This window comes from Meleagris gallopavo, chromosome 14 (assembly GCF_905368555.1).
Source record: "Meleagris gallopavo chromosome 14, MGAL_WU_HG_1.1, whole genome shotgun sequence".
In the NCBI taxonomy this organism is placed as follows: Eukaryota; Metazoa; Chordata; class Aves; order Galliformes; family Phasianidae; genus Meleagris; species Meleagris gallopavo.
In genome coordinates, this window is record NC_139417.1 from 14,000,862 (window position 1) to 14,015,900 (window position 15,039).

Sequence of the window (15,039 nt, forward strand, 5' to 3'; positions counted from 1 at the left end):
CCTGTGCCAAATGCCACCAGATAAGCATCCATGCAAGATTACAAAAATGGTAAAAAGGAAGTAAAAGTACTTGGTCAAACGTAGAAGAACTCTGTACCTTTTCACGTGCAGAAAACCAAAAGCAAATCATAAATCACTTCAGGATGGGGAAAGGTTTCTTTGTCCTCACGGTAACCCCAACTTCCCACCATGGAACAAGACCATCTTGAGACGAGATTTTACAGCTGGGATTTAACTTGTGGGGTGAAGAAGTGCGAGATGGAGCACTCTTGTAGGTAGGAACAAACCTCTCCAACAGGCTTCTCAATCTTTCATCAGCGCATTTTGGATCCAATTCACTTACCATGTGGGAACAGCAAATGGGGAACAAACTGTGAATTCAAATAACTGTAAACTCAGCAAGATGTGGAAATAAAACACAGATGGTGCACTTCAGATGAAGGGTCAGTGTTTCAGCGACGCCTTCCACTTTTACATTCTGATAGGTGATGTATAACAACAACCTCCTCCCTGAGACAGCCCTAAATAAAGTGTGACTCGGTTTGGAAAACACAGAGGGCAGTGATACCCCTGAGGAAGGTGGGAGGAGCTCAGCTTGCTTTCTTGAGCTCGTAGGTTTTGCTGCTTGAGGATTAACGTTTGGGAGTGGAAGTTGTCTCTGCTGGATGGACGCTGCTGAGAAAAGTATTCTCAGCTGCCCCAGCTCCTGGGCATGCAATGGCAGGGTGTGCTCTGCCTGATGCCCCTTACACCCACTTGGTCCCTTCTTCCCCACCACAACTCCAGAAAGCCTTTGCAGGAGCTGCTCTGATACATGACAGCGAGAGCCAAGAACAGGACCGCTTCTAGCAGCATTACTCTGTGTCAACCCTCACAAAGGGCCCAATATTAAAATACCTCTGGAGGCCCACATTTGGCTTGCCTGAAGGTTGGGCTCATTGTTTCCTCCAGAACTGATCTCGTTCTGAATCTCAGGAATGGAATTTCAGGATGACTTTATCCTTGCTGTGAGGCTTTAATTGCATGCCCAGGGCACTCCAAGAAAGGGCCTGCTTGCAAGCACAAGTTGAAAGAAAAAATAAAACAGTAACTACAGACTAGATGACAGAAGAACTATAAATCTATAGGAGCTTGAAATGTCAGATAGAGAGGAGCAGTAGTGATTGTGAGGTGACTATTACCTTCAAAATATGCCGGAGGTTGTTTATTGGATCAGAGTTAATGAGGGAGAAATCTAATAGAACCGTAATATTAAATTTACCATTTTAATGGTATCATCAATGTTCTGTAATGTGGGCAATTTGCAAGGTGTCTGTCAGCACAGCTCTCAGAGTGGTTAGTTGCACGGCCGCAGCACTATCGCACCCCGGCAGCTGCTCCTGGTAGAAGATGCACTGTGTTCAGCAGAGGACTGCAGAAGCCTAAGTGAGATAGCAATATATATTTTAATCGCAAGAATGCTAAAATGGGGAAGATTGATGAGCGTGATAGGGTTCTGTATTCCTGAAAGACCTGGGTTCAGCTCTGCCCAGCTGTTGAGCACAGCCTTCCATTGCCATTCTCAGTCCTGCTGGGTTTTCCTCAGCCCTCTTGCACACCTACGTTTCTCAAACCCTTTAAACACTTGGAATGAAGAAAGCTAAAAATATCCTCACTGTTTAAGCTCAATTTTCAGATCTCACATAATGCCAGCTCACCCTCCCAACACACAAACACACACATAGCCAAAAAAAGGACACTCTGCATAGCCCGGAAAAACATGAAAGAATGGTAGGAAGGGCTCAGAAACAAAGAAGTAAATGAAAATAAGGACAATATCCAGTTTTAAGTTTCTACTGACTAATTCAAGACCTACAAACAGTAGGAAATGGTAATGCTGCATTTATAATTATCCATCTGCTCACGCATTCAAAGGAAGTTTGCTGAAGGAAGCAGCTTCTTAATTTGGAGTTCCTCCTTCCTCTGCCACCTGCCCCAGCCCCTCCATTCTGATGTATACAAGTTCAAATTCCAAACACAGCAAAGACGGCCTGCATATTTCAGTAAATGACAATCTCCCCTTAAATAGCTGTAAAGGAACAGTAACAGAGTATTGACCATGTTAGAGTTGCTGTAATGGTATGAGATAAAATCTCCCATTTATCCAACAGGAGATACTGCCTCTTCCTCCAAACCTCAACATTTCTTTACAGTAGGTATTGTTTTTTGTAAATGAAGTGTTGGACCTGAAGCTTAAAGAATTGCAGGTAAGGAATGAACAATGAAGAATGAAATAATGCCATGTCTGGTGATGCTTCCAGAGATCTGATGTTGTAGAACTTCCAGACCAGCACCTACCTGGTTACACATTGCTACATCTCTCTTCTGAAGATACTTTAGTCTTTCAAAAGCCATTTATTAAACATTTCCATTTAAGTAATAATTTTCACAATTCTCAGTGAAACAGATGTATTCCCTCTTAAATCACTAATTAAGAGCAGTCTGGGACATTACACAGCCCTTTAGAAGGGATTCAGGGAACTAGCATCTCCCTTAAACAAATCTGTGCTGGCAACAACCCAGAAATCTTGTCTTCATAACTCACAGCTCTAATTATTCAAGCAGACATTATAAAAGAAGGATACATCTAGGCCGTTATGACTAACAGGAAAGATTTATTTCTCCTTCAGTAGGGGTGGAACTAGAAATATTTGCTCTATTTTTTTTCTCTACCTTCCTGTTCAATAGGAAGGAAAAAATTAAAGTAGATCAATGAAGATTAATTTACAGTGTTATTCCTAGTAAAGGTACTGGGTATGACTCTCCCCAGAGAAAACCAGCCTGCAGAATCAGAACCCTTTTCTAAATGATCATATGGCTAATCTGCTCCCTGCTGAAATGAAGGCAGAAAGGATTAGGAGACAAATACAGCACACTTTAAGCAAAGAAGCATGGAAATGTTAAAAAACTCATAGTTGTTCGAAGATGAAATGCAGCAAAACTGCATCCCCATCTGAACGTTCAGGAGTTTGCATCTGCTGTTGCCCTGAGTACTGACATCTTTGACTAAAGAAGCCAAGGACACACAAAGCAACACATCTGAGCACAAACACACCTACAGAGGATGGGTGCTTTCTGGAGGGAGTTAATCATGAAATACCAAGTACTCATCCCCAACACACTGTCAGTGGAAGAACAGGTTAAAGCGTGGCTACGCATTTGATTTTCCCTAATGTTGAACTGCTCACTTTGCTTGGAAAACTCATTCTGCTGGCCTGTAGCATAATCAATATGCTACAAACCATGCACAGAGACAAGGTAACAGTTGAAAAGAAATCAAACTGCTTGGTTGATGAAATCAAAAGCTGGGACAGTGCAGCCATCCCTGGAGATTTAAGTAGGACACTGGGTCATTGTATAAAAAGGACAGGATGGGAGGACATTCACCATCTTTGGCCACATATTCCTCTGCTGATTTTCATACTGTGACTTTTGGAGACATTGTGGTTCACCTCTTTTGTAGTTTTAATTGTGATGGTGAATAAAAGCATGGCAGGACAAAGTGAGTTCTGATGTAACTAATCTGAGGGTAATTCAACTCCACCCCTTCCATCACCCAACATCTCACCTCTGATTTATCTTAGCCTTCCAAGAGACTCACAGCCTTAGAGGAACCTTTGCATGCCAAAGCACATGCATGTACTTGGTTTGCACTACCTAAATAGCCACTTGCAGGTGCTCTGCTGCAGTACAAAGCAACCGTAAGTGAAAAAATGCAAAACAAAGTACCCTGGGGACAAACAGAAAACTAGCCATGTAATACCTTCCCACACTTCTTACCCAAATCTCCTTTGGCAAGAGAGAGCCCATAGGGCTGAGATCTTTGCTTTGTACTGTTCTCTGGAGACTCATGCAAATCCAACTGGATGTACAGCAAAATACAAAAAAGCTATTTCTCACAAATGGGTAAGCAGATGGAGCAATATTTGCTATCATAAGTGCTTTTATTTCCAAATGTAAAAAAAAAAAAAAAAAAAAAAAAAACCAAAAAAAAAACAAAACAAAAAAAAAAAGGTCTGAAATCTCCTACATCAAGCAGAAATGACAGCGTATGGAAAGTAACTAAGGAGTTATCAATCCTATTGCTCAAAATGGGGCATTTTTCCCTCTCAAACCTGAAAAAGAACTCAGTTCACTAATTTGTGAAATAATTATATCCCTGAAAACTGCAGGAGACTCCATTGCAATTCTGCACTCTCTGGAACACAGCTACAGGAATTTCCTAAGCCCACTGGTTGCACTCAAGATACAAACCCTGCTGGAAATACAGCGAGAAAAAATAAATTTGAGTACATTAATTGGCATGGAAAATACACCTCATATTCTTTGGGGTTAGATAACTGAGATGTTCCTGAGAAATGATCCTTACGTACTGCTGGTAGCTGTGCATTGCACCATTGTGATAAAGGCACTATTTTAAAAAATATTTCAAACTCGCTGTTCAACAGGTCTTGTAAAACAATTAATTACTCCTCTTGTGGTGGAAAAAGATCAGCCCACTGTTCATCATCTTATCAGTGTGCGCTTTCAGATGAATATTTCATGGACTCTGCAACTTTTTCTCATTACAAAAGCAAAATTACACTTCTAGGAAGGGAACAGCAACAAAAGGAACTTGGATAATAAATATGGCTACAGCTCCAGAAAGCTTTTGAGAATTCAAAGAACATTTGTTTACATAAACTGATGATTTATTGCCTGTGGAGAAAAATAATTTGCACTGTCAGTGATTCTGTTTACTCTTAATAAAAATTAGTAACTAAAAATAACTTCAAAATTGTGGCTCAAATATCCCCACATGTAAGAGCACATGCAGCTCTAATATAAAGGTCTTTCTGCTTCATTTCAACCATTTTTTTTGCAGCATACAGACAATCTCTTATACTCAATATTCTAAAGAAAAGAATCACCTGTAAGCTGGTTTCCTTGTCATCCTATCAATTCATTATGAATGAATCCATGACAAACAGCTTTAGAAGCTCTCCAGGGAAATAAATGATCCCTACCCACACGGGGTCTCTGCCCCTCCATGAGTTGCAGCTGAAGATGGCTATGCACATAGCAGCACACCTGAGTTCTGGAGCAGTTCACATTGGTAGTAGAATGATCCATGAAGACACCTATCCAGCTAATACAATCCCACGTGCTTTTCCTCACCTGCTTGCTGAACTCTTCCCTAAAAATACTGCAAAGTTTCCTTGGTCAGTATTGTTTTCTTCCCTTGGAAGAGCACGTTCCCTTTGCAGTAGTTGCTTGGAACACTTCAGCAGGAAATCCAAGCATGAGAGCACTCAAGCCAAGGGGATGCCTGGGAGTCACTGCCTTTCTGAGCCTCCTTACAGATCACTCAACACTTACACTATTGATTTTTATCCATTCCTTCCCATTTCGCTGCACAGACTAACCACAACACTGGAGCTCTGTAATTGATGACACGGGAACAGATCAAACTCCGGGATGGCAGAGAACAACCAGCAGAAATGAAAGTGGTATCTCTCTAACGTTCAACTCTCCTGTCAATTATCCTGGGGCACATACTTGTTTTGGGAAAGTGAATCAACTGCTGAATGATGACCCCTCGAGGTTTTAAAAGTCAACTTTGGGAAGAAAAGGAAAAAAAAAAAAAATCAAAAGATTGTTACAGAGTGTCTAGGCTGACAACATCTAAGGCTTAAGTCTGGGAATTGCACAGAACTGAAATAAGACAAAAAGAGAATAGAGATGGAAGGAGATGGAAGGAGACTATTGGTGTGTTAGTTTATCCATGCCTGCATCACGTGCACTGCTTTGGCAAGTAAAGATATGGTAAAGCCCCACCAGAGCTGTCCTTGGACATTACACCACTCAAGCAAACGTGCTGAGGCAGAACAAGACCGGCAACCCACCCCAAGCACGCACAGAGATAAGCTTCTATGGAAATAATCTCTCATTCTTCTTCACACGCTGTAAAAATAAAACTGCTGTCAGGTTGTTGAGAAGAAGCAACTAGGCCAAATGGCCAGTGCTGCTTGTTTATTTTAAACAGATGCCCTCTGCCATCGTTTCAAAACGAGGCAGATAATCCTGTCTGTTCAGCCTCCCATGAGCAGTGGTTCAGACACGCTGCTGCACCATCGCACCAAAGGAAGCTGCTATCACATCTCTTTCCCAATTAACACTACTGCACAGCTATCTCAAGGTAAGGCTATTTGGAAACACCTATTTAGGATGCAGTAGCATGGATATATTCCTACACATGTACTTCCAACTGATCACATTTTCCACGTAGCCAACCTTCATATACAGCAATCCTATTTTGAGTAGTCCTGCTCCTAGAAACACTCTGTGAAACCTAATGTCCTAATACTCCATCCACACCACGGACTCACAGCCTGCCCCCAGATCAGGTGCAAAACAAACCACATCAACTTCTCTTGAGCTGCCCCACGCAGCCACAGATCTGCCCTTTTGTTCTCAGGGCTCCTTCCAGCTCAGTTTTCCCCACCTAAGTGAAAGCCATGCTAGAAAAAAAGCTGTAGGCAAACTCTCTGCATGAGCCAGAGCACTTCTAGTATAGTCATGGCCAGTAATGATGAGACTGTCGCTAAGTCACAGCCTGCTCCAAGCTCAATGGAGCCATTAACTAGCCGCAAATAGAGCATTCTTTCTGGTGGTCTTCATTAGGCATATCAGACAATTGGAAAAATGTGCTACTTCAAAACAAAATAAGGCAAAGGAGATAGCTAGAGCCTGGCTCAACATCTTGCTAATCTGGATAATGCACTGAAGTTTTTTTGTTTTTTTTTTTCTTGTTTTGACAGAGGATCCTATGTGCTGGAATGAGAATACTTATCTATTTAAGCACATACAGCAACTGTGCTGGAGTTTAAGGTGCTGATTTCTCTTAACCACAAGACAGAAATACTGTAAAAAAAATAAAAGTCTCAGACCCAGCATGTGAAGACAACAGGAAGAAAGTGGAGGAAACAACACACAGTTAGCTTAGCTAAAATAAAAGCTAGTTCAATGGCTGAACAGCACTTTTTCAAAGATTTGCACATTGCAAATGCATGGCTTCATTAGTACACACGCACCATCCAAACACATAAACAAGGCATCCCGCCTCTCTTCTGTGCTCTGGCTGAGTCCTAGATTACGATGTTGGAACAGTAAAATCCAGAGATTGCTTTGTGTCTGTAAATAAACCCGTGGGTGTGATGTGACAACAACAGCAGAGCACTGGGGATGCCACAATCACCAAACTTGGAGGCCACCTGGAAGCCTGGCACAGCTGTTGTTTACTATGGATGTCAGCAGGAAAAATCAACTCAGTGGGGAGGAGGGAGCTCAGGGCATGGAGGGCAGGAGGAGGCATGCTGGGGGCAAAGAGAGGCCCAAAGGCTGGCCAGCACTGGGGCATCACTGTTGGCTGCTTCCCATCTGAACCAATACTTCAAGACTTTGGTTTGCAAAAATAATTGTGTGGTTCACCTTCTTTTTTCACTTATACCTCCCTTTCAGGTGCATTTCTAGGTCTCATCTCTTTGCAGACAATTCCCATGTTTAGCAGTAAAGTCACCTGCTCTCTCAGAAGACCATACTTGTGCCATCCATTTATGCACTTCCCTTTGGGATCAGACATCATCCCAATACTCTTATCTTACAGATCATTCTTAGCCAGCTTTCCTACAGTAAGAAATTTAAGTGAGACACATAAGCAGCAGTAACCACATGGGATGCTCATTGCACATTTTCAAGGCAGAACTGGTTAACATCACCTTTCTCCATTTTGCATTTAGTAATTATCACTTCATTTAGCCCTTCTATTAGCGCAACACAAAGCAGCTGGCAGGCCCAGCACTCTCTGTCCAAGTGACCTTGTGTTCTTGTTTGTGTTTACCACATAATCAGCAGAGTATTCCATTTTCAAAATACAAGACTTCATAATCCATTAGCACTAGAGATTGGTCCAGGGCCCTGGATTTACTGGTCACGTGTGCCAAGGAATAAAAATATGAGTGCACCACTAGATTAATCTCTAGACCTGTAAAGCATTCCAACCTACCATGCATCCAGTAGCCTCGCTCAAATTCACACACCAATATTAGCATCATTCTTTAAAGCTACCACTAATACCATCCCAACAGTACACGAAGAGAAAATTAAATGTTACCTGCTTTATAACTCAGCAAGTATGGAGACACACAGTAACTGACTCCATTACTCAGATTTTCCACGCATGAAATAACAGGAGTACTGATGTTCTTAGCACTGTGTCAGCAATACGTACCTCTTCCTGCTACATCCAAGAGGCAGAAATTGCTTTTGCTGGTCTTAATTTTAAATCAAAAGTCTTTAGCAAGTCCAAGTAGATTAGCTCACCATCAAGTTAAATACATCAGAGAAAAAAAATCAGTGGAAAGCATCTCAAAATGTAACCTTGGCAACACACAAAATGCTTTCACTGAACTTCACTCATTTGCTTTATTTGCTGCTTCGGAAATTGGAATGTAACACATAGGCAGAAGGACATTAGCATCAAGACACTGCATTTACCAAGCCTAAAACACCACATGTGTTTCCCTAGAAGGCACTTTCCGATATTACACCTTAAAAACCTGCGGCCAAGCAAGTTAGACGATTCCAAACTAATCATATTTCACGATAACAAAATGGAAAATGGAAGTATTCAATAGAAAATAGCAATCCGTATTTATTCTTCACGTCCACACACAGCACTTTAAAGGTAATTTGGTTCATGCTTTCAACTGACAAAATGAAAACAAACTCAACAGTGACATACAACGTCTGCCATTTGAAGAATCAGCATTTATCAGTGTTACCACACAGCTTTAACTGTGGCCCTACACAGTTCCCCCGCATGCAACACTTAGATTGAAAACAGCTATTACTCTACCTACCATTATGTGGTATTTGTTGGCAAATACTGATTCTTGAGTGGCAACATCATTATTCAGTGTTTATACAAGTCTACCAGGATAAACAACCTCTGATTCATGTTGACAAAGAGAGTTTAAAAATGTTTTGCTGCTCCTTTCAGCATGCTGTAACTACGAGTTTACTAGTCCTTATCCAAACCCAATCTGAAACTCAGAGCATTTTCCTCAGAGCTCATCAAGGCCCAGAAAAACATCAAGCAGCAAAACAGATCATTTCATTGCACCATTTTTCAACTTCCAGGAGAGCACACGAAAAACAATCTTTTTCTACTTTTTCGTATACTTTCCCAAAAAGCAAAGTACAATCTGATTTTGGGTAGAGTCTGAAGTTCTGAAGATTCCCACCCCCCTCCAAACTTTTCAGCTCTACCCTTGGTTGGTTTTGGGGTGAAGAAGAGCATTTCTTTGTTAGCTTCACTAACTTTTGCTGCTTATCTCCGTTTGGAGCTGAGGATGACCTTCCAACAACGGCAGTTTCGTTTCAGTGTCACCCAGCCACAAAACGCTGTTCAATTTCTCACATAAAATAAGCATCAGAAACAAAGCTTTGCTAACAAAATAAATATAGAAGCCATTTTTTATTCATAGATTCCAAATCAATGCTGAAACATGCACCACAACAGCATTAATGAGCGCTTCCTAAGGCCGTCAGCTGGTTTCCCTGTAAGCACTCCCTGAACCCTATTTGCTGTCACATGTGGAATTCTGCCCAGTCCGAAACCTGAGCTGCACACACGAAGGCTGCCCCCAGTAAATCAATAAAAGCAAAAACGATACGACAAGTAATCCAGCAGGTCAGTGGTTTGTTACTTACAAGGCACCGCATGGCGATAAAGGTTATCTCTAATAGTCTGTTGTAGATCGTGATCCGGCGATCCTTTCTGAAACCTCTGGTTGAGATAATGTCTCAGGTCTTTGTTCAGTCTGCTTCCTGCAAGGAAAACACAGCCATTTATTTACTTCTAAATGCACACAATTAACATTCCCAATTCAGGCAAATGTTAGGCCTCCATTCAGAGTCCCCTAAATAATGGCGCGCTGACTTTACGAGCGGAGGCTCATCTTCCCCTACAAATGGCTAATTACCAAAAATAACTCGCTGTAAACAAGAGGTCTCTCTCGTCTCATAATGCATCTTTCTTCTTGTGGTGTTAAGCAGATCATCATTCCCTTTTATCACTTATTTGTCTGAGCAAATGGATAAAGACAGATGATGTGAAATTGATGAAAAATAATAAAGGCATTGTTTTTGCAGCTCACTGGAGAGCGAGCTGGGCAAAGAGATAAAAAGCAAAGGCACTAATATAGCTGAACACGGCACAAAATCTAAGAATGATACTTTGCACTAGTATCTACCCTAACACACAGTTGGGAAAGAATTGAATTAAGAAGTTCAGAGTAACCAAAGTCCTTAGAAAACCAACAGAATAATATTCAACACTTCTCACTTAAGTTTGTTTCCCCATTCATAGAATCATTATAGAACCATAGAATGGCTTGGGTTGGAAAGGACCTCAAGGATCATCAAGCTCCAACCCCCCTGCCACAGGCAGGGCTGCCAACCTCCACATTTAATGCTAGACTTTAATTCAGCTCTGAACACTTCCATAAGTATGTGAGAATAAAGACAGATGTGCTAAAAACAACCACCACCAAAAAAAGAGAGATTTAGTTGTAAATGAACCTGGAACACCAAATACTTTCCTGCAGCAGAATGTAAGAACTGGAATAACTTCATGAAGTCTTTTCCCAGAAATTAAATATTCTCAAATCTCAAATAATGCTGATCTCAATTTGACTGAAAAGCAAAAACAGAACCTCACACGAACCTATAGAGAATGGGGAATGGAACTACTTCTGTTCTTAAAATGGGGAGTGGAAAATAATTCACACAGGCTGAGGCAGTGGGAGGAGAGCTGGTTTGCCAAAAATGGTAGGACATCCCTTGAGCTAAAAACGAATTGCTGGCACCTAGGACTGTACTGGGAGAAGAAGCAGTGGAATATTAAATATTTCTTTCCTTTGCTAGGCACCTTATTTATGGCTACAGGCAGAGCTCGAGCAGTGGGCTGCATGGACCTTGAGCTGAACTCCTACAGCTGTTTCCATGGTCTTTCATAATCATAATCATGACTTTTTTAGATGGTGAACATGTAATGCAGAGGCCAGCCCAATACTTGTGACACCAAATGTAGCATTGCAATTAGAGGTTCCTGGCTGGAGCCTCTAGGAATCACTGCAAAACAAAACAAGAGTAATAATGCTGCAACATAGGGCAGTAGGACAGCAGCTCTGGGAGGCAGCAGCGGTCCAAAGCAAATAAGAAACAGTGCAGAGCATTTAGTAAACAAAGGCAGGAACAGTGATCTGCCTAAGGAAGGTCTGCAGTAATGTTGGTTTAAAAACAAACAACAATAAAAATGATCTTAGTCTGAAATGAAGTTAAATTCCATAAAATAAAATAGGTGATCTGTATGCTCTTTTGCTGCTGTTATTTTTAAGATTGCATTTTTATTGAAGGAAGGAGAGAGGAAGGAAGGGTTAAGCAGTGGCCCTCTTTCCTTACAAGAAGTGTTCAGAGACCAAGATGCTCACTGCAAGAATGGCTGAAACAATAAAACTGAAGAAAGATAGACGAACCATTCTCATCACGTTGTCCAGATTGACCCCAAGCAACACCTCTCACTCCAGGAGCAGATGATCAGTCTGGTTTCTAAGAAACTATCTTTGGCTGTTCCATTAAACATTGCACATAACAACCTAGGAGGTGCTTGAACAGACTGTGGGCTGCAGCATTCCCATTTCAGACCAGCCCTCCCAATCTCAGGTGTTTGGTGGATGCTGAGTCTTTTGACTCCAGAGAGGGAGACTGGGCATGACAAAGAGTATCCTCAAAAATAATCGAACACTTCTTTTGGTTGAGCAGTTCACATTTTTCTTTGCATATGATAGTGACACAAGGTGGTTACCCATAGCCAAAAAAACTAGGCATGATGAGCAGTTTGGACATAATGCAAGCACTTATTCCAGTGAAGGAAAAAAGTATGTGTCCTACAGACTTCCTCCTGAAATACTGTGCAATTCATGATTTAACAATTAATGTCACAATCGTGAAAAGGCTCTACTGAGATAGGGTCTTCTTGACCACAGAAACCATGCAATTTACTGATGATATCTGCAGTTATCTTCCCTCTGACTCCATTCATTGAGTATCTCAGTCTATTACAGCCTCCATCAAAAGGCTTGGCTCTCTATTACACAGTAGCTGGGATTTCAAGCTGAGTCACTGATGTGCTGACCAAGATGGCAGTTGCAAATGCAGGGACTAGAGCAATACTTGCATACTTTTTCCTTCAGGTAGCTCATTCCTATTACACGTATTTCAAATAGGAAGGAGGAAGAAAAAGAAAAAAAAAAGAAAAAAAAATACCCTCACTGCGTCACATTTTTGTTGCTAAATTCCAGAAAATTCCAGGTGGAAAAAAGGCTTCTTGCAGCTGAGCCCAGGGCTGTGGACAAAAGCAGGGTCATCCCTTACAGCCCACTGCAGAGTATGGGAGGTGAAAATGAGCTAACACAGAAACAAACCCCTTACAGAAAGCTCCCACAGAAATCCACCACAGAATATGCTGGATTCTTTACCACTTGAAATGTTTCAGTCCACATGCTCAATCCCAGCATTCCCAAGCAGATTCCGGAGCTAGACACAAGTTTACAGAGGCTGATACACTCTTTCTGAGCCCCCCCAAGCCCCCACAAATCAGAAAGACACACCAGTGGCATCTCAGAACCTCCCACGTGCAAATGAGTTTTAGCAGCACTAAAACTCATTCTGACCTCCATGGGCATCCCTGCCTCATTCACTGCTCCCTCTGCAAGAGTCTCAACACTGACGGCTTCTGCCCATACATCAGCCCAAGGCTGGGTTAAAAAGGACTGCAGCATCTGATTTTATGCACAAGTCCTCCCCTTTTAAAATCTAATTTGAGGCATCAGTTGTGCTAAGAATACACCTGGATTCAGTTTCCTTAGAGATGAGCTGTGTAACACTTCAAAACACTCCTCTGTTTTCAAGGAGGTTGGATCTTACATTTGTTCTTTGGAGAACCTTCCTTTTCTTCTCTCTAAGCATATGTATAGAGGCCATACAGTGGTAGGAGCAGGCCAACAGCAGCTTCAGTCCAGAGCAGATTGGTGAGTGCCCAAACCTTCTTTCCTGCTGGCAAGACTAGGTGGGAAATGCATTGATTTACACAAAGAAAAATTACTATGTCTTTCCATAATCGAAACTGGGCTGAGATGCTCAGTGCAGATCACACATTAAAAAAAAATAATAAAAAAAAAAACGCAACACACTCTATAAATAAATTTCTTTCCTACTAAACTCATTGAAGTTAATACTTGAAAATTTAAGAATTAAAACATGTTACAGAACTGTTGTTGTTGAAACAGTTCCTTTCCATTTTTTAGCCCTGGCACGATGAAACAGTGCCTTTCTTCATAGGAAAGCCAACCTTCCAGTGCTGCTCCAGATCTGAGAAGTTTCCATCCTATTACCAGAACTCTTTACCATTTACAAAGGGTGACTTATTGTTTGCCTGTTTTTCTCAATTACTCTTAGTTATTGTACTGCATTTCAGAGCAGGTCAATCATTCTCCCGAACCATTATACTGTAATAATACCTTAGTAACAAAAACACCAAGAGAGAAACAAATAATCTCTCCTGTTAAAAAATGAGTCCTGCTGATACAGAGTTTTCTGAAAAAGAGTAAGAAGTGCTTGTCAATTTTGTGGAGGTTTATATGCAACCTAAATTCTTTTTCAATTAATGAAGAGGACTGAGACTTCTTTCATGCCCTCAATCCTCTGTCACACATTCACCCTCCAACAGTAACACAATATAAAGCCACTAGAGAAACTCTGCTTTGAATGATGCTCTGCTGCTTGTTGTTACAACTCCCAGTTTCTGCAGGGGAGGAGGCTCCATAGGAGCTCATCTAACGCTGTCACTGTTGCTGAGATCATCCATCTCACCCAGAGCCCCACCACCAGTGAGCAGCAGTGCAGACCTGCCTTCTGAAAGCTGCTGGCTGTTGCGACATTCGGGCTTCAATAAGGAAAGCAGACTGCATAAATGACCAAGCAAAATCTGAGATTTCCCCCACAAAAAGCTGAGAGAGAACATCGAAGGGCGGACAGCACCTTCCTGCCAGCTGGTAGGCAGCCTATGCCAGAGCTCTGCAATACGTGCATTCTGAAGACATATCTCGAGTCCATTTTTCACTCACTTGGAAGCCAACATTTTACAGTTTATGTTTATATTAATTGCTGCAGCTGTTTTTATCCCATTTGTGCTTTGGGACAGCCATAGATAATCCCGATAAATAGCTCCAGTCTGACAGCATATAGATGCTTGTACAAAGGGATCAGGGTCAGGCCCAGGACATAGTGGTCTGACCTATATATTACACTCCTATAAAAATATTTACTGATGTAAATCTTCCATCTTTGCCCTTCTTCGGGAAGGTTACCAATTGCTATATTCACAGAGACTGAGAGACCTGAACTAGAAAAATCCATTTTTCATTCCTGAATTCCCCTTTTCTTGTAGAGGATATCTTCATTTCGAGGCGGCTTTAGCAGAGTGATCCTCTGTGGACAAAGACCATTTCTAAACAACAGGACCATGAAGCAATCAAAGGTTAAAGGCCTTGCTAAAGGGATAAGAGTGCAATAGAGTCATCTGGATTAAGACTCTCTCTTGTCATCTGATGTCTACATTCAGGGAAGATTCAATGTTTTAAAAGACACAAAGATTGCACGTTGGATTTGCAGAATAAACCCCTGATTATAACATACTGTCTTTCACTTCTATCTGAAGATATTTAGCAACCAAGTTATTTTGGTAGAACAGGAGCAAAACTTGGCCAAACAAATGCAGAAATGCAGATAACAGGGAAAAAAATAATAATTTTAAAAAGAACTTTCTTAGAGGCATGAGCTCCGATTTTGCAAAGCAGTGAGCAGACCTGCAGTCTCACTGGACTGCCTTCAAGGCTG

At 41.5% G+C, this 15,039-nt stretch overlaps 1 protein-coding gene across 23 annotated transcripts in view; it reads right to left on the minus strand.

Moving 5' to 3' along the window:
• MAGI1 (membrane associated guanylate kinase, WW and PDZ domain containing 1) overlaps positions 1-15,039 on the minus strand; it is a 291,554-nt gene that overhangs the window by 141,093 nt on the left and 135,422 nt on the right. For all 23 annotated transcript variants that reach the window (XM_085236164.1, XM_085236185.1, XM_019620191.3 and 20 more), the window contains exon 2: positions 9,793-9,909. In XM_085236164.1, coding sequence (XP_085092290.1) covers positions 9,793-9,909 — 117 coding nt within the window. The remainder of the gene's footprint in view (positions 1-9,792; positions 9,910-15,039) is intronic.